We start from the raw sequence: 19,824 nt of genomic DNA, 5'->3' as shown, positions 1-19,824 counted from the left end.
GGGGGGGGCGGCTGGGGCTGTACAACTCTTCCTGTCAGAAACCCAGCTGATGGTTGTAGCTGTCCCGGGTCTTGGGCTTCACCTAGGCACCGGTAACCGAGCAGCGCTGAGGTTGAGCGAGGCTTCGTGCCCTTCCCCTCGCACTGTCTGCTGCCACGATCAGGCTTAGTGCCGTGGCGGCCTCCTATGAGGAGCTGCCTGGACCTGGGCCTCTCTTGTGATGACGGGTGCTGTGAAACTGAGTTCAGAAATGTTGGGAAAACGCTTTTCAGTGTCCTGAAAAACTTCCATTTGGGAAAAAATGAGTGTGTATGGTTTGGTGGGTTTGGAGGTGTCACAACTCTGTACTCACTATACCTACACGTTTCCTCATTCTTTTGAGATCACAAATCATGTAAGTGCTAAGTGTCCTTACTGAATAAGGAGAAAATGTGGCATATTTAGTATAAGAAATAGAGCTGTGAGTCACATTAATTCTGACTTTGCGTGTTCACATATTTGTAAAATATGTGTGAGAAAAACCTGTTAATACATCAGTGTAACTGCAGTGGAAACTAGAAGGAAGATAACGCTGTAGACTGCCTGTGTTACGTGTAGAGTCTTTTCATCCTCAGGTAGCTATAGAAGAAAATCTTTTTAGAGAGGAATGCTTGTGCAGAATGCTTTCAGAATGCTAGTCCTGTGAAACTTGAACTTTTTCTGAATTTAATGAGCATTTCAATTGAGCTGCTATGGTAATATTTTAAATATTATGCAAATTACTTCACTTTTTTATTTGTGAGATAAAACGGGTTTTTACCTAGTCAGTTTTATTTTAACTTTAAATTTTCCTTCTGTACCTCACTTTGTGAAGAAGGGAGGAAAAGATTCCTTTTTGTTTTGTTTTCATTCCTTGCTCCCACTGGCCAGCTCTTTCTGAGCACCTCCAGGTCGGTAATGGGGAGAGGGATGTTTCTTAGGTGGAAGTTGTTTCTCCCATAGTTCGAGAATGAGGCAGATTCCCACCATAGCTCCCAGTGTGTGAATTACAGCAAAATTCTTGCTCCTGAAATCTGAAAATGCACATACATGCATTCATGTAATGTAAACAATGTTGTAGGAACAGTGATGAAATCATGAGAGGTATCTAGCAATGCACGGAAGGCTAAATGACTCCTCTGCTGTTGGTGAAAGCGATGATAATTCTCCTACTTCTGTAGTTGTTGTTCTGTGGTGGTTCAGCTGTTCGGAAGCTCAGCTAGTGTAAACAGAGAATGCAGGTTTCCTCTTAATTTTCACCTCCTCTGTCTCTAAACACCTTGTGAATTTCTTGTGGTTTGTTGGGTTAAGCTTTTCTCTAAGGGTAAATATGATAGTGTTGTAATGTCAATATGTAGAACTAATTGCTTGAAAACTCAGACGGAGCAGAATCCACAGGTAAATTAAAGTGTTAAAGACGTTAATGTTGGTATAAAACCTACAACTCTCAGGTCTATGTATAATTATGTCCTTCTACCACTTTTTTTTTTTCCTTATCTTGTGTAGCCTAAAGTTGCATTCAGAGGTGACAGTCGCTGCTGGAGTAACACAGAAGCTGGCGGGAGGCTTACTGATGTATTCAGTAGCATGACAGATTCTGGCTCGCTGTATGGTTGCTACAAATCACAGGTTCAGTTGCTTATAAACAAATTTTTTATACCTGTCTAAGTTTGGGTTGCTTGTAAACAAAATGGTCAAAAATATTTCTAATACCGTTGCTGATACTGGCAAACAGAAGTCACCATGTTTGATTTATTCATAATAAATCTCCATCATCATAATGTTCATCAGAAAGGACAGTGACTTTTTAAAATAGTCACAGATGAAGAAATATGTGATGTTTCACCATGTTCTTTGTTCTTCTGTTAGCATAAACAATTGTAGACAAAGTGAGAAGCAAATGACTATTTTTAGGAAAACTGGGAACTCTATAAGAAGGAGAAGCTTAGATATTGCAACAGATATCTCCATTGCATACCACAGACGTAGAGTCCAAACGTTTGTATAAACCAGCCTGTTGAGCACAGGGTTCTTAATCTGAGCAACAGAAAACACCAGCACAGTTAAATACATGAGATCTCTCTTTTCATTTTTGCCTTTCATAGCCATAAACTGTCACCAAGGTAAAAGACTGAAATGAAAACTCATTCCCAGTACATTCAAGAACAGACCTATTACTTACTCCATCCAGCAGTTGGGTGGCTTTGTTCTTCCATGTCCTTCAGCAACCGGGCATCTTTTTTTGCTTACAGAAATATTTTACAGACACGGGAAACTGAGATGTGAAGTAGAGACACCTGCCCATAGTTAGGCAGAAAGCCTTACTAGCAATAAAACCTGGGTTTGTGTGTCACTTTCTGTAGCTGCTAGACTACTTTGCTTCATGAAGGAGTGTGTCGTGTGTCTTTAATATTTAACCCTGTGAAAACACCATTAATTTTTTCACTTACTGAAACCTAAGAAAGTATATCGTGTTTAAACCAAATAAGCAAATGCTGCTTTTCACTTAAACTGGGTAGAAGGCCTTTTCTCTAGAAAAGAATTGGCTGTAAGTTTTCTTCAGTAGTTTAAATAACCTGCAATGATTGGGAGGAAGGGGACCTCTCCTGACTCCTATCAGTGATCATCTATTAGAAACTGGTGCAGACGTTTTAGGCTGACATGACCTGAAATTTTTACTCCTACGCATATATGCACTGGGCAGCAGTCACTGGCAGAAGTTACCTGCAGCATTGTATCAAAAGTCTGTAGCTTGCTTGCTTCTCATGCTCTGGTCACTCCACGAGTGAACTCAGTTACTACCACATAGAATGATGAAATGACAATTCAATGTGTTTAATATTAAAATCAATGCTTTTATTTTACATAAAATGCAGAATGAAGAAAATGTAGAGCTACCTGAGACCTATGGTTCTTCCCTTTCAACATCAGAGTACTCTGCACCTGTGGACCCATCCCTTTTATATACACCATCATCTGCCTATGGAGATGATACTAAGCAACCTGCTGTGTCTCAGAATAATACAAAGTCCAGGTAGTCATCTCTGACAGAGAGAGAATGTGTGTGTTCATGGAGTAGATGGATTATATTTTTTTGTTTAACTTCGGAAATATTTTTAATAAAGTAATTGCTTTAATTAATATGCAATTCATTTTCAGGATTCAGCCTGAAAGGAATGATTATGGCAGTGAAACAGATTTATATGGACTTGTGTCTAACATCTTGGAAGAACAAGATAAATCGCAGCCATATTGTGCTGAGGGGTGAGTGTGTTGCCATGCGAGCGCTGCTGGCATTCTCTTCCTCTCTTCCTCTGACAAAAAATATCCTCGCTGACCTTGGTATCTGTGTTCTGTTAGTCATCTTTGCATCTGCTGCTGGCAAGTCCTTATGCTGTTTATGGTTTCCCTTCCTTTTCCCTTAATCTTCTAATATTTTGCTTGCGATACTTGAAAGCTTTTCTTTAGGTACTCAAATTACATGGTAGCTTCTGGCTTTCTGGTATTTGCAGAACTTTTTAATTGGCATTTTTTAAATAAGTCCTCAACAAGCATTGTGGAAGTGCTGTATTCAAGTAAATCTCCTTGAATATATGCCTTGGCCTATATTTATTTTGTTTTTAGATGAAGATTGAATTCAGACTTCAGGTTTGTTTCTTAATTAATTTCAATTCACAGAAAGAATACACAAAACATGAGATCATACTCTTTCACACTTTCCTGAACTGGAAGGAGAGAAGAATTCCATTCAAAATTAATGTCTCTTGATGTCAGTGCCACCTAAGCAATATTTGCATATCTGAGTGTCAGATTTATTACACATATATTCTAGCACCAGAAGAAACTATTCGATAGTCATAATAACTTGACACAGAAGGGTTGAAATCCGGCATCCCAGAGATACTCAGTGTCTTTTGCTTGAATCTGAGTATTCTAGGCCTAAGGGATAAGAAAGGGAATCCAGTTCTCAAGGTTCCCACTCTTCCCTTCTGTCTTCCCAAAACAATTCCAGTGATCTCAGCATGTGTGCTGAGTTATGTGGCTGAAGGGAGGGAAAACTTTAGAGAGAGTCAGCCTTGATCAAGAGATAGCTTACCAATTCCTTTACTTCAGACAGTTAACGTTGGATTTCTGTTTTCAGTGCTACCGAATTTGGCAGAATTCCTTTTTTTTTATTTAAGTCTATTTACAGTTTTCCTTGATGGTCAGTGATTGATTGTCCTGTGTTAATTCATAGTAATTAGTGGAAGGAAAGGAAATGTGCCGAGATGCTTATTCTTGATTTACCTGCAGGAAGCAGTGTAAGCCAGCGTAAAACACAGGCGATTCTGAAGCAATAAGTAAGATGACACAGAGAAGCGTGTTGTCTGGAGTGCTAGGACACGGCTTTGAAAGATCGTGGGTAGTTTGGGAAGTATGGTTATCTTAACTTGTTGCTTAACCAGGAGTATTTTGATGGTAATGGATAGTAAATGTCTTGACAGGATCAACTGACCATAATTTGGTATGTACACATCGCTCACAGCTTGAAGGCATTGTATATAGCTCCTAAGGGATATGGGTGCGTTTAGACAAGACAGAATCAGTTTTCTCATCGAGTTAAGGGAAACTGCGAAGATGATAGTAGTTGGTAGAAGTTGGAGTAAGGCATCTTTGAATCAATAGAGAAAAATGTTTAGGAAGTAATTGGGTTCTTAAACCTTTTTCTGCATTTGGGAATGGAAGAGAAGCACCACAGATAAGAACCTAACCGTGTATTTCTTGTTTTTCAAGGAGTTGCCCTTCCACCGTGAAGTCAGTATGGCCCATGAATGCAACCAGAATCGTAGACCACCATGACCTGTTGCCAGAAACTAAAAGACCGGTTGTTGGAGCTCTCTCACAACAAGGTTTTTATAGTAGCGAATCTGTATCTGCTGCTGAAAAACAGTACTTGCAAAGCAGTAATCTTGCATCACAGCAAAAAGTAGATGAATGTTATTGCGAGTTTACTGGCATACACCTTGAAGAGCACTGTTTATACCCTTCTAGGAATGATCATGCCAACCATTACAACATGCAGACTAATGAGAATATTAAGACAACACCCATATATCCGAACTATCCATACATAAAGCACACCTTTACACCCCAAGCTGGGTATTCAGAAGTAGTCAAAGACTCGGGAGCCGATGTTTATTCTTACGGAAGGGAGAAGGTGCATCCCAAAGGAGCGGATGCGCAGTTGCACCGAAAGCGGGCTGATATGTTTCTTCCGCAGTTTCACAGATATAATGAAAACGCAGATTATAGCAGATACACTGAATATTCTCATGCTAGTAAAGCAAAGCCTAACAAGAGCACCAGTTGTAGCCTCCAAGAAAATAAAAAGTTAGTAAATAGAACCACTGAGACGCCATCTCTGGACACAGAACCCTATACTAAATTATTTCAGGTTAAATCAGGAACTCAGAAAAAAACAGAAGATACAATTTCAGATGAGCAAAACTTTACATTTCCCAAGGCTGTAGGGCTTTTATCGGAAAAACAATGTGCAAATGAAGCTTCATTCTGCACTGATTTGAGGCAAAAATTTGATTATGGATTAAAATCTTCTGCAACTTATACAAGGAGTAGTGACTGTGCAGATGGTGTAGAAAAGCAGCAGTTTTCCAAGTCCAATCTTCAGAATTCTGAATACTGTAAATCACTTTCATTGTTACCAAATGCAGCAAACCCTTCAGCAGGTCCTAACGTAAGGCCAGCTTGGATGAACACCCAAACTAAAACTGCTGCTTCTGTCTTGTTTCAGAATCCTGGTCCTTTGTTGAAAGTGCGTAGTCATTTACCTGCTTTTCCAAAAAGTTCTAATGATTTTTTTCAGTTATCATCTTCAAATTTCCCTTTAAATAGTGATTTATTTCACAAGTACTGTCAAGATAATCCTGCGGTTTTTTCAAGTCCTGATTTTGGTTATAACCCTGCAGAACAAGCTTGGTCTGCTGCTTGCATGGAAGCAGTAGTTAGGAATGGAGAAGAGAATCTCATTGAGTATTTTAGTGAAAAGAAATTAAAGCAGCCAAACAGATTCTGTGACAATTATTCAGGTCAGCAGTTTGGGATCATTGAAAATAAGAACAAACACCATTTCCAGTTGAAGCCACAGAGAGAGCACTATGATCTGGAAGGACAAAAACGCGCAGATGGGTTGTTGCAGAACATGCACCAAGATTTAATGGAGTCTCAGGCTCAGTTTAGTCTCAGGCAGGGGAGCAGAGACAGTAACGCCATCAATCCTGTGACTTACCTACAGGCTCCAAGCTTTTCCAACAATTGCATGATGGATGACTTTAGACGTAATCGGCACCTTGGTTCAAGTGCATTCCCGTTGAGATCAGCTTGCCTATTTGGCCGTTCCATTGTCCCTCTGATGGAGTCTCACGACTTGTTCTCCCGCAATGATTTAAAATGTGTCTACCCTTATTTTAATAATAAAATGTATGGTGATGGTTCTTTCTCTGGTTTTGTACCAACATCTGGATTTCGAAAGCGAGTTAAACTCCGTAGTGGGCCTGCCAGCGAACTTCACATTAGACTAGAAGAATGTTATGAACAGTGGAGAGCTTTGGAGAAAGAAAGAAAGAAGGTAAAAAAAAATTAAACTGAATTAATATGCCATATCACAGACTTGATGTAGATCTCATGCTACTCAGTCTAGTTAGAGATCATGGGCAATTCTCACTGTTATGAGTTGAAATGCTTAAAGGGACTTCAAAGTTAAAAAGAGTTTGCTTCCCTGCATATTTAGGACTGAAAACAGAAGTTTTGAAGGTTTGTAGCCTGGTTGGGAGCGTAACTAATGTTGAGAGCACTTGAAGCAGGACTTCAGTGACTTTTTCAGGTTCTGTGTTGGGGCTGGGGAAGGTGTGTCGTATGACTGACAAAGGCATGCTCCACTTTTTTTTTTTAAAATATAATAAATACAATGCATCTAGAAACTTTGAAAGCAAATTCTGTTTTGAATTGGGACTAAACTTTAATCCTTTCAAGAATTACTTAAATTTCTTAGGCCCTACGCTTTTAGTTCTTTCAATGAGGAGTTCTCACTTCCTGTTTCCCTGAAGCTTCAAAGCCAAGATGTATTTGAATGGGCTGGTTTTTTCCCTCCGGAAACGGAGGCTGAAGAAAGGGAAATATTAAAGCACTGGAACTGAAAGATTTGGCTAGTTCTGTATGAAGGCCTACTTCAAGCTATTGCCCTTTTTGGTCATCAGGCTACCCTTGCGAAGTGGAAAAGCTGTCTTAATTTCACCAGTTCAGATCACTTTTTAATTTCAATACCAGCTAGAGCTGTGACTTTCTGGGAGGGAAGCTTGACCAAATGTTACCTGGAAATAGCAAGGCCAGGCCATTTGGCTGACAGCTTCTCTGTGGAAGCTCTGTTGTGCCAGTCCACCAAAAGAAACTTAATTGTGAGGCGATATAACACAGGGTTTTTTTGCCGAAGTGTTTCCTGTCAAAAGCTGGTTGTTGCTTTGAATAGAGGGGTTAGGGGGAGAACGAGCTTGACTTGAGGAGGGGAGACTGGTGTCTAGGCTTGCACAGAAAAGTGCAGAAGAGAAAGACTTGACACATGTATGGCAGGGGGATGTGGTGGAGAAAATTAGGCTGCAGCTTTATGTGAACCATCACAAAAGAAGCTAAGAAATGCCAATTTTGAAACAAATTTAGCTAACTATATATTGTTACAGGTGTTCCAGAGTGACATAACAAGGGGATGAGAGAGATTGAAATTTGAAATCTTGCAGTCAGGTTTCAAAGTAATTTTCTGATGGCTAAATAAAATACGATTTCATTTTAACAAAACAAAAGAAAATAAAGTTTTCTGTAGTTTGACTAATCTGTACAAAATATAGGTTAACTGCTGACTTAAACAATTTTATTTTAATTTTGTGGGTGAGGTCCACATCTGTTTGCTCATTCTTTTTTGCCTTCTAATTCTGACTTGCCTCCATTTTATATACAGGCAAAATTAGTACGGGCTGTAGTCAGAGTGTGAGAAGACATAGCACTTCTGAAACACATTATGTTGGCATAATTATTTTAGTTGAACGGCTTTGAGTAAAACAGGTGATTGTCTTGGCAAATGGTTAAATCCCAAATGCCTGAATCCTCATTATCTGCTTTATAAAAAATCTGAAACCCTAAGGGAAAGAAATTGTATATCTGGTATTTTTTGTTGTTTCTGTAATAAAGCACACTTTGCAGCTTACATTCTTAGGGAGTTTTTCTTTTGTTTTCCTGCAGACTGAATCAGCTCTTGCTAAGACATTCCAAGGCAAGAAGGTTTCCAGTGCTAACAACACTCCACTTCCAAGGCTGACATCAAACCCATCAAGAGTTGATCGCTTAATTGTGGATCAGCTACGTGAACAAGCCAGAGTGAGTTGTAGGACTTGAAAAAAAAAAAGAATAAATCTATTGAACTTATCACACAGAACTGAAGAGTACTGTATAAGATACGTAAAGTGATTAGAGCAGCTTTTCCCAAAATAGCTTTGTTCTTAAATGCTATGCAGGGAATAATATTTCAGCAGTCCCTGCTAGAATTTCTACAGCTCCAGGTTCACTGCCGCTGTTACCAGGGAACCCACTGAGTGGCTGAGGCTCACGTTTACATCCATACGTGCCAGGAGGATGTGGTTTCTAGTACAAGAGCGTGCATGAGATGCCAGAATCCAGTCATCTAGCCTAACTGCTTGCACAGCTCTAAGATGTGCCTGCATTTTGAGCTCTTCTGTTTTGAGCAGCTCAGTGGAGAAATGTTCACACTAGATTTGTAGGCACTGTATTAGAGGAGGTATTTGGGGGAAGAAAAGCAAGTTTAATTAACATTTTTAAGACTTTGATATATATTTGCTTGAGAGTCTTCTATTTTTTTTAATGCAGAATGGTTATTTGATGCAACTTCAGCCTGAATTTCTACATTATTAGTTTGCTGCTTAAGCTAAACAGCCATAACGTGTAGGGCAAGCGTGACTGCTGTCTTTTGAGCTGCCTGTGGCTCTGCGGCCAAACGATGGTGCCACTGTGCCGTATCCTGCTGCTTTGTGAGGCACCAGCCTGCGCAGAATTCTGCAAGGGAGACTAGAGGGAGGAGGTGAGCACAAGCAGAGCTGATCTGAGCTGCTAGCAGAACAGCGAGGGTCTGATCTGGCTCTTGTGAGGCTGTTAGAGGCCAGAGCCAGGATGCTCATGCTGCAGGAGGAGGAGAAACGTGGGCTGAAAGCGCAGAGCCCAAGCCTGCCCCTTCGAGGGGATGTGGAATTAAAGGCAGATTCTGTTTTGAGAAATGCTGATTCTTGGGAGGAACCAGTCCTGCTGAGCTCAGCCGCTCCCAAGGCAGCAGTGGTTAGAAGCAGTCTTTCCTACTGGTCTCACACAGGTGAAATAAGCCGCGGAGCCTTGTCTGCTTACTGCCTGCTGAAATCTATCTTGTGCAACTGCCTGGTTGTGTTCATACAGCTCAGTAGAGAGTATAGTGAAAGGCATGTTGATAGGCTTAGTGTATGCTTTTTAAACTACTGTTTTATGAACCCTGAAAGAACAGTGTTAGGAGGTTTCCACTTTTGGAAGACTTGCCTGTCCTTGTCCTAGTACTTTAAAACTGCATCTGAAGAAAGACTTATTCTTCTCTAGCCATTTGAGGAACCAAACCTCAGGGTATAGAACCTCAAAAACACTTGTTAGGTAGCAACTGAAAAGTAGTTTTAAGGATGCTCAAAAGCACAGTGGGGCTGTTGAACCTGGATTCTGATATCAAAAAGCTTAGTGACAGCCAGAGAAACACTGGTACAAAGGTTCAAGTGGAAGTGGAGCCAGCTGAATCTGTGATTAACTCTTCATAGTGTGGACCATCTAGTTAAATTCTTTTGGTGGTCATGCACTTTGGTTTTCTCATTGGAGACTTCCGCTTGCGGTTGTTTTCAATTCCGGAACAAAGCATAGCTGATGGACAAGTGACAGTAACTTCCTTCACTATGTCATCAGTAGCTATTAAAACCACCTAATAGTCAAAGAACACGATTTAAACCAGGATCTCCTCTTTACAAACTGTATCTCATCTCCCTTGTGTCTGGGGAGATGTAAATCCACAGCTCCATCGTAACTGGCGAATGCCCATTGTGGGGTACTCTGAGGCTGGATGTTCAGCTTGTCCTGTTGAAGCTGTCCTGTTCTGTACTGATAATGATTTTTGCCAGAGAGGAAATAGGAGCATATTTCTATGGACTGAGGAAAGCATTATAGTTCCTGTTCCAAATACAGTGTTTTGCAAAGAACAGTCATCAAAGCTGGGCCTAAAACCTCAGTCCTTACCTCATGGTGTGTGCTCACAGACTGCGGCGTCTGTGGCTTTGCCGCCTGTTTGGCTGGGACGCTGCCACCCCAGCAGTCAGCCTCCGCATCACTGGTGGCTCACTGCTTTTCCCAGTGAAGGATCTGAATTACTCAGCAAGCCATGTGATAGTCAAAAAGGGATCAGTTGTGCTTTGCAAGAGAAGGGCAGATTTAGTTAATGCCTCTGAGTCGTGAGTGGAAGGAAGCATCTCTTGGGAGTGCAGGATGAACTTCTGAAAAACCTGCGGGCATGGGAAAGCAAGCATTTGAGCCTTCAGTTGTTCCCGTTGGGTTGCCAGGGCAGCCCAGCTTTGCTGACTTTTGTAGATCTTGCTTTTAGACACCTGCCACTTCTCCCAGGCTTAGTATAAAGAATGCAGACATTTAACTATCAGCTGTGGATCCCACTCAGTGAGGTTGTGGTACCTGAAAACCAGGTCTTCAGAACATAAGTCCTTTTGTGGATGTACTATTAAGTAACATTGGGAAATGACTGTCAGGTTCATCTTACTTTGTTTCACTTGGTTACGTAATCCTACTATGTCACTCCTTAAAATCTGTCTTCAGAAACAAATCTAGTGATTTTCAAACATCTTACCTACTTTAGTTTCCTATACTAGTGACTGGTTCCTCAGTTGTTCATGTGAAGTTCTCCTTTCACTTTTTTTTAAACTCTCGGCTTCCTTACAAATGTGAAGTGCCACTTCTTGAGTTATTCGTTGTTACTGCTGTCACAGGAACTTGCACAGTTTATTCATACCTATGGGGTTTTTTTTCCAACCCCAGGCTTTTGCCACATCTAAGGGAGAGCAGGACGAGTCTGGCAGTGGGAGCTTGCTCCTTCCTGAATGCTCTGTCCTGAGCCCTTGGCAAGGAGCAGCGGCTTTGTTCTGCTGTTGTGGATGCTGTTACCAAAATAACTGTTTTGGCCAACTGCTCTGAGGATGCTTGGGGCAGACTGGGCAAATTGTCCTGGTTCAAATGAGTTTGTTAGCCACCCTTTCTTATGTTTTAAAAACTCCATGCCAGTCCTTTTCCTAGGGAAACCTACAGTCATTCTGTTGCAAGGGAACATCAAGAACTTTGCTTTGCAGTGTACTCCCAGACCCTCTGTTTCTTATTTTTAACCTGTGGATGACCATTAATCATCAGGCTTATTTATAGACCATCAAGTGTAGCCATTGCCCAATGAACATTGCAATTTTGGAATTTTAACGTTTATCTGCAGACCAGTAACCAGGTTCTTCAGCGGTCTGTGAACCATGGCTGAAGAATCTCTCACCAAGGGGAAATTCATAGTAATGTGACTGTGTAAAATAAAGAAGATGACAAAGATGCAGATTTTCAATTAACTAAATGAAATGGAATTACTTCTGAACACCTGTGCTCAATATTCTCTGAAAGAGCTCCTTTAGTGTTGAGTATCCATCCTGAAAGTCAGCCTATGTGTGTGGCTCTGCAGCAGTTTTAGCCAAGCTGAAATGAGACTGCTGTGCTCCCCTGTTGCCCGTTGCTTTGTGCTGGCACAGCACGAGATCATCTGGGTGAAAACTGGCTGGTCTTGGTGGGATTGCTTTTCACTCAGATAATTGCAGCAGTGCTGATGGAAGGGAGGACCACAGTGGTCTTGGTTCAGAGGAATGCAAACTGTCATGGAACCACCTCCTGTTACATGGTTGTCTCAAAGTTATATATATCTATTATTAACTACTAAGCTGGGTATCCTAATACTTGGGTATTTTAGCTTTGCTGTTGTGCTGTGCACACCCAGGTATTCTACAGCTTCAGTTTTGGAGAAGAAGAAATCCTAGGTAAGAATTTAAAACTACTTTAACTATAACTTTATGAACTGTTCTCAAACGAAAATAATGGTTATCGTTAATCTGTTCTTCCTAACCTAGTTAATTTTCTTATAAGATGAGTGTAGTTTGAACACCTGTAACTTGTAAAATGTTCATTAGGTTGTGACTTTACTGGGAAAAATGGAGCGCCTTCGCAGTTCTCCTCTTCATGCTAACATTTCTACTGCTCTTGATAAACATCTGGAGGTAATTCGTGTAGTGCAGTCATGTAGAAAGGATGAAATTGTAAATGCTTCAAATCGACAGAGGCAAGGAGCTCCCAGATGCCAAGATGACAGAGGTATAACTATGCTTACATACTTTTATAAGGTAGCTGAAAAATTCTACACATATTGCAAGTCTATTAAAAAGGAAAGTGTGAGGGGTTTTGTATTAAAGTTTGAATTTATTTTTCAGTGTCTGGAGCTTTGAGAAAGGTAGACTGGGTTTTAGATGATGGTTTTGAGAGGGCATTAAAACTGGGTTTGAGAGAGAAATGGGTTAAATCAATTTGGAGTGCATTTATTCAATTAATAAACTACTAAGTAATGAAAAAGGGGGGGGGTGTGTAATGCAGTTTGGATTGGAGATGATATTAAGCTATTGCCTCTTTCTTCTCCCTGTCCCTTACATTCCTGTTCCCATCACCCTTCTAGCCCTGTCTTTATTTCTCTGTAGAACTTCCATGGTATCTCTGTGCTGAATCTGTGCAAAGAGACCATGGTGGCCTTGTGTTACAAATGGATTTCCTCTTCAAGCATGTTCTGTCATAGATTGACATAAAATACAAATCATATTTTGGATGGATTCACAAAAATACATTGGTCAGAATGTTTTTATTCTTAATGGTACTCAAAATATGCAGAATATTCAGCTTCATCTTTCACTAGTGCACAGGCAGAATGGCAGATTCCCTTTTCCCTTAGATGTGAGTCAGAATAAATTTCTGCTACCTGTGATGCTCCAACCGACTGCTTTGTGTTGGAAGCTTTCTTACATTTCTGAGAGTCCTCTGTTCGCTTCCTGCCTTCTTTCCACAATGGAGTTAGATGGATTATTTTACTTCTTTGGGTTGTTGCATCATGCAGTTCTGTAATTCTCAAGTTTTACTTCAAAAGATACACTATAGCAATTTTTCTTTTCACCAGTTCACGTCATTCTTGTTTTTCTTTACCTTGCCTGAAAACTGTGACTTGTTAAGGTGAAGGGGATTTTGGGAGCATTGAAGCCCGTGAAAATAATTAACACTGGCTTTACTTGGTGCTACTTCTTAACTAGATCAGTGAGTGCTTTGGAACCCAGTAGTCTGGGAACGAGTAGCTGTCAGACCTTGAGATCTGCTCCCTGGTCCAGCTGCTAAGAAAAGAGGAGAAGAGAGGAGAAAAGGAGGAATTGGGCTTTGCACAACGGGATCTGATTACTTAACTAGAAGGGTTGCATTTTCTTTGTCTACCTCTCATCCTCCATGCTGGCTGTCTCCAAGAGGTGTTAGCCTGTTGTGGCAACCAGGGAAGATTTTTTCAAACAGTAGATTATTGAATGTAGTAACTGTATTTGCTGCATGTCTGGGAAAGCCTTGAGGAAAATGTCTGAAGCTGTGCCTCTCCTCTCTTTGGCAGAGCTTTCTTCTTGTTAATAGTTTAGTTTGAGAAGAGGTCTTCCCCAGCCCAAACCTGTTTCCACAGCACCTTTCTATTCCATCTGATCTGATATTAAGGATCTACCTTATCAGGCAGGACCTGTCTATTGTGTCCTTTAAATCAGACTTGCTCAGGATTCAAACAAAATTCATACGTGAGCCCTGGTCTTCTCTTCTCCCAGCTCCCTTGCTTTAGTTGCAACACAGATTTACTTCAGTGGGAAGCAGATGGATCTGGGCTGCCTCCTATCGGTTGTATTCATGCACTACGTGAGTCTAAAAAATTCCACTATTACACACTGAAGTTGTGGAAGTGTCTGAGGTATCTGGCAGTTGTTTGTAAATGTTTTTGACCACTTAATGAAGTTCTGGAAGAAATAACAATGATCAGAAAAAGGATTTTACAGAGTGCTATCTGTCACCCAGAACAACCATCAAGCCTTTCAGAGCTGTCTGATCATACCTCTGCTTTGAGATTGCCCTAGATTTATTTTTCAGGATCTTTCAGAAGGATGTAGATGTCACAGATCATCTTCTGAGGGGAGAAAAGACATTTTTAATGTCTGTAACTCTCAGGCACTGCATTCAGCCAATGACTTTCAAACAATTCTTGCTTATTACTGTGGGATTTTCCCTTCTTCCCTGGCAGTGACCCAAATGCCAACCGTATCTTACAGCTTTGAGATGCGCATTTATTTGAGTGTCACTTGTTTATTAGCTTCTTTTAGGCAGTCCAGATAACACTGTTCCTGTGGTCTCTTCTTGATTCCACAAAGCTTTGTGTGGAAATGGGAAATTTGAAAATACAAGACCTGATAATCACATCCTCCCACTCTGTATTCTGTCCTTCATTTCTCTGGAGTTATCCTTCCAAACATTACCTTCTAAAATTCTTTGGATGGCTGACACTTATGTTGGACAAATGGATTTTCATAGTGATTCTTCACAGTTACCTAAATCAATTTTCTGTGCCGCTGCTTCCAGCTGCTTTAGGAGTGGTCACTGTAGAGGAATCAGTGGTCACTCTGTGCAGAAGGAAGGAGGGATGTCTCAATGGGTTTCACAGAAACCAGCCTAGGAAGTGAGAGCCCGATAAGCTGGTGAAGATGGATGATGATGAGGGGATAAGGTTAGGCCTTTAAATTCTGCCCTTTTCTGAGGCACCCCCAGGAGGGGTATGCTTTCACCTGGAACAGTGAATCCAAGAATATTGCTTGAAGATAGGTGCCAGGTTTTTGCAATGAAATGAAACTGCAGTCGTGCTTACTGAGCACGAGCACTTGGAAGAACAGACTTTGACTTTAAAATCTTCCACTGCTTCCAAACCCCACAGAAGTGTTTGACCAGGGAGGCAAGTGCACATGTGCTTTCTGCGCAGCCCAACATGGTGCAGTGTGAACCAGCTCCAAGAAGGAGTGAGTGTGCCCCGACCCCAAAATGGCACGCAAGTTCTGGCTGAAAACTCTCCTACCTAGAAGACAGTATTGAATTTTCTTCACGCACAGGCTGGAATTAAAATCAAAGCATTACCTATGCATTAAGTCATTGCTGTTGAATAAATGGACCACTGCACCACCTTACTCTTTATTTTAAAGTGATGGGGTTTGACGCATGTTTGCAGAGCTTTAATAAAATGCCATAAACAAGCTATTACTTCACCTATCTCAATAAGTTCTTAGGCAAGATGGACAAAGGATCGACTTCGTGGTTGTGGAGGGGTTGCTGTGAACATTCAGCAATGAGCTCACACAGGAAGGGACAAGAGGCCCTTAGTGTGTGCGTACGTGGAATACTTTCAAATGTGGAGCTGACCATAAGGCTTTAGGTACTGCTGATAACAGGTGACAGCCAAGTAGGAGCTTTAACAAAATAATTACCTAAATTCCATATACCTGCCTCTTTGTATGAGGGCGTAAAAAATCACTAGTTTCTCAGATTCAACTTTTACAACCTTATAAAGAGACAGACAAAATCAGACACTAAAAAGGGCCTAAAAAGTTTTGCTCTTTTTAGCATTGCCAGGGTGAATTAAGCCCAAATAGTGCTTGGTGATGACCTACGCGATAAAGATTAAAATGCTGTTTCCTCCTTGCAGATGTGCTTGCTCTTGCTTTGGCAATTAAAGAGATGAGCGTAGCAACACGTAAAGTACGTACAACTCTCTGGTGCGCGTTCCAGATGACCTTGCCAAAATCTTCAGCTGGAAAACTAGATCAAGAGAAAGCTCTTTGGGAGATGGTGCAGCCTGAAGAAAAAGTGTGCGAAAATGTAAACAGCTGCGGCATTCCAAATCAGAGCACTGAAGTAAGCAAGCAGTAATGAAATACCAGTTGCATGCAGTAATACACTCTGCAGTGTGTATGTGTCAGAGATAAGCTAATTCTTTTTAATTATTTAGAAAGTTTGAACTACTAATATTCATATTTAAAGCTGTACCTTGACGAGGAATTGAATTTGCTTTAAGGCCTTTCAGGTTCTACTTACACTGTTAATGTGACAGGCAACGTCAGAATATTGTAAAGCCAAACTGGTGAATGTTAACTTAAAAAATAATCAGACTAATTAATTAACAGCTAAGACATTATTTAACTTCTGCAGGTGAACCCTGGTGTACAACTCCTCTGATAACTTCTTTTAGTTTTGCTTTAGGAAGTAGGTTTTAAAATAAGTATTCTTAAAGACTGTAGTTTTAACAAGGTGTCCAGTCAGTATCAGGTAAGATTGTGATGTAAAAATGGTTTCCTTACCAAACTAAAACCTGAAAACAGGAGGAAACAATGCTAAGAATACCCAATATTCATGTAAAATTAAATATTTAAAATACAAGTATTTATGAATTTGAGATTTTAGAATCTAAGTTTGTGAAAGGGAATGCACCAGATTCTACTAAGTTACTGGTATGACAAAATTGCTGTTGTGAAACCATGTAATTTAGTAAATGTGTTCCAATCATTTGGGCATGCTCTTAGGAAAAAAAGCACCTCTGTTTTAAAGTATTTAAACATAATCAAAATATGACATGCACACAGGATTATCCTTTAAAAAGCTGTGCAGCAGCTGAAATAATAGTATTGTTTTTAATACCTTCACTTTAAAATCGGACGAGGTATCACAAAGTTCTGAAATACAGGTTTTTCTTAAAAGTTATTCTTTCATATTTTAGACTTACTAGTTTACCTCTGCATTTTTGACAGCTACTAATACTTGGTGTTTATCTGCATAGCTTAATCTGTACGGAATACAAGTAACTTATTCACAGATACAAAATGTTGGTATTACGTGGCTCAGGAGATACGGGGTTTTAACATTTCCAGCATCGCGTTTTTAATGTGTGGATTAAATTTATTCATCTGTCCTTGCCTAGACACCTGATATTTTAAATGCCTCTGTTCTTCCTACTTCTGGAAAGCCTGATATGCAAAAGGTGTGATCGCACCACATAAATTGTCATTAGATGATATGAGAAAAAAACCGAACGAGAATGCAGCAGAAAGCAGAGTAACTGTTTTGACCACTGAAATGACCAAAAGCACTGTGCTGGAGTGAGTTTATCGGGGCAAGAGAGGAAAGCACATCTTCCTACCACAAGTCACTGCGTTAAGATTTGTTAAGTTTAACCTAGGATATGTTGATGTTAAAAGCGATACTGTACTGACTTTAGTCTGTCTCGTAAGAAATAAATTAGCATTTGTTCTGCAATTGTCTTTGTAGCCTCAGCTCCTAGAATTTGATCCATTAATGGTGACTTCAGTTAGTTATTGAAGTACATCAAAAGGTATAAAGCAATGGTGATCCTGAAATTAGTCTCTTGTAGAGAGAAATGACTGTAACCTTAGACAAACCAAGGGAAAATTGTGGCAGTGCAGTGTAGCCAAAGTGGAGGATTTTTTTTCCCCCCCTGCAAGTATCCCATTGGTTACAAGCTCTGTACTGCCAGAGAAGTCTTAGGCAATAATTTCAGAATCTGTACTAGAAATCTTAGGAGTCTGTCTGGAGTATTCCTACTCTATAAATTCTTTGGTGTTGATGCCAGTAGTGCACTCCAGAATATCCCGAATATCAGTCTAGTGTCAGCGGTCAGCTCCCCAGGGGCAACGTCTGCCTGGGCACTGACCCAACAGCAACAATCACCGACAGTCAGTTAGAGCAGCGCTGTGGTTGAAGACAGACCTGCAGCCTTGGCATCAGCTGGGCTGAAACAGGCTCAGGGCCAAGAGGGGGCAGCTTAAACCCTTCAAGTGCAGGCGAGTCACATATTTGTGTGTTTACACACAACTACAGCACACTTTTGGTTTTCCAACACCAAAAGCAGGTGAAGCTGCCTTGGTGAGGCACTGCTGGATGGTTGTGGTTCTCCTGCTCTGCCCCAGGATGTCTGCTGAAAACCATCCTTGGTTCCCACTTCCCTGTCGTTGAAAAGACCTGTCTTAACTGCGCGAGTTGTCTTAGCTCGCCAGACCCAACACACTTAAACTCATGCCCTGTGCTTGTCTGTGGGTGCAGGGTATGAACGGTACCAGGAAAGGTGATCTGTCCCTTGGTGAAAGGGAGCTCCCACAGCGTGCTTGTGACTGTGCCCTTCTTAAATCCAGACAAATTTCTATTGAATGTATACATTTTGGCACATACGGCATAGCCTCGTGTCCTTCAATTGGCCCTGGAGCTGGGTAGTGGGCAGAGGGCGTGGGGGTCATCTCCTCTCACAAGGAGGTGAAGGCAGCTCTTTTCTCTGGACCTTTACAACCAAAGGTCTCAAGAAGCTGTCACAGGCTCCACTGTGCCAGCAGCTGGGCAGCTCCAGCCCTCACCTTGCTTTCTGCTTGGAAGTAGAGGTTTGGGGAAGCTCAGTACCAGGTCACAGAGCTCTCAGTGCCCAGCTTAGGAATGTGGGGGGAAAAAACCAAGGCTGCTGCCAGCAAGGGAGGGCAGCTGTTGCTCCCAGAGCAACTGAGGTACAAGTGGAAGTGTTAGATGGCCCCGGACAACCAGCAGCTTCCTCAAACCTACCTGTGGCCAGTGCTGCTTCAGGCATGGGTGCTGAGCAACAGTTTGGTGCCCTCACCCAGCCTCAAGTCCAGGGGTTGTGCAAAGGGCTCCAGGTCACAGGGGAAAGCAAAAGCTGGCCCTGTGCGGTGGTGGTGCTGTGACACTCTTCTCCCTCAACAGCTAACCCCCGCCTCCCCATCCCACACAGCAGCAGCTGGAGGAACCACCCCAAATCGTGGTGGAACCACCACAGCAGCCCAAGCCAGGCAGCGAGCCCTGGGGACAAGGACAGCTTGTTCACTGCCCTGCAAGGCTGCAGCGAAAAGGTGAAGGGAGGCCCTGCAGCCTCAGGAAACGAGGTGTGAATAAATGAGGACCAGCACCATGGCAGCAGAAATACTGAGGACACAGGAAAGGCTGGAGGGGAACCCCCACACTGCACCACCAGGCACCGCAATCACTAACTGCGACATTCACTTAGAGAGGAACCCACTTCTTGGCCAACCAGTTTTATTATTCAAGTCCAAAGATAAAGCAGTGAGATACTCACACTCGCAGCATAGTTAAACAGAAGGCATGACCCTTTCATCAGACTGGTGCTGAAAGCAGGCGATGGAGACAGGCACCGCCAGCAGCTCAGGAGCACGCACCAGAGCACAAAGCAGCGCAGGGGCAAGGCATGCTGGTTCCTCTTGCATCCCCGAAAGCGCTGCAAGCTCCTCCTTCACGCTCAGTTTACAGAAATTAGTGTTCTAAATTTCCAGAGGCGAGTGACACTATCACAAAAAGGCTGGAAACAGCAGGTAACGAGTGCTTCGGGGGCAAAAGAAGCGTTCAGCCCCCCCAAGGCAGCTCCTGATTGCAGCTGTGCTCATTGACAGCAACCAGCTTGTAAACCCAGTGCATCCAACTCACTTACCGCTGCTCAGCACTGAGCCTGCGTTAAAGCATTTGCCCTGGCAA

The 19,824-nt window shown here is 41.8% G+C and overlaps 1 protein-coding gene across 1 annotated transcript; it reads left to right on the top strand.

The window, feature by feature from the left end:
• Window positions 1–1,524: 1,524 nt before the first annotated feature.
• Window positions 1,525–16,590, top strand: LOC104157095 (chromosome unknown open reading frame, human C17orf104; the record flags this gene model as incomplete). The annotated part of the gene is made up of 8 exons (XM_009694846.1): window positions 1,525–1,647; window positions 2,895–3,052; window positions 3,178–3,282; window positions 4,792–6,643; window positions 8,305–8,439; window positions 12,357–12,537; window positions 15,971–16,179; window positions 16,525–16,590. Coding segments are annotated over 8 exons (2,829 nt in total), but the record flags the coding sequence as incomplete, so codon positions are not given.
• Between the last annotated feature and the right edge of the window lie 3,234 nt (window positions 16,591–19,824).

This window comes from Cariama cristata, unplaced genomic scaffold (genome assembly GCF_000690535.1).
Source record: "Cariama cristata isolate BGI_N322 unplaced genomic scaffold, ASM69053v1 scaffold25082, whole genome shotgun sequence".
Taxonomy (NCBI): Eukaryota; Metazoa; Chordata; class Aves; order Cariamiformes; family Cariamidae; genus Cariama; species Cariama cristata.
Note: the sequence above shows the minus strand (reverse complement) of the source record. Positions and strands in the feature narration are given on the sequence as shown.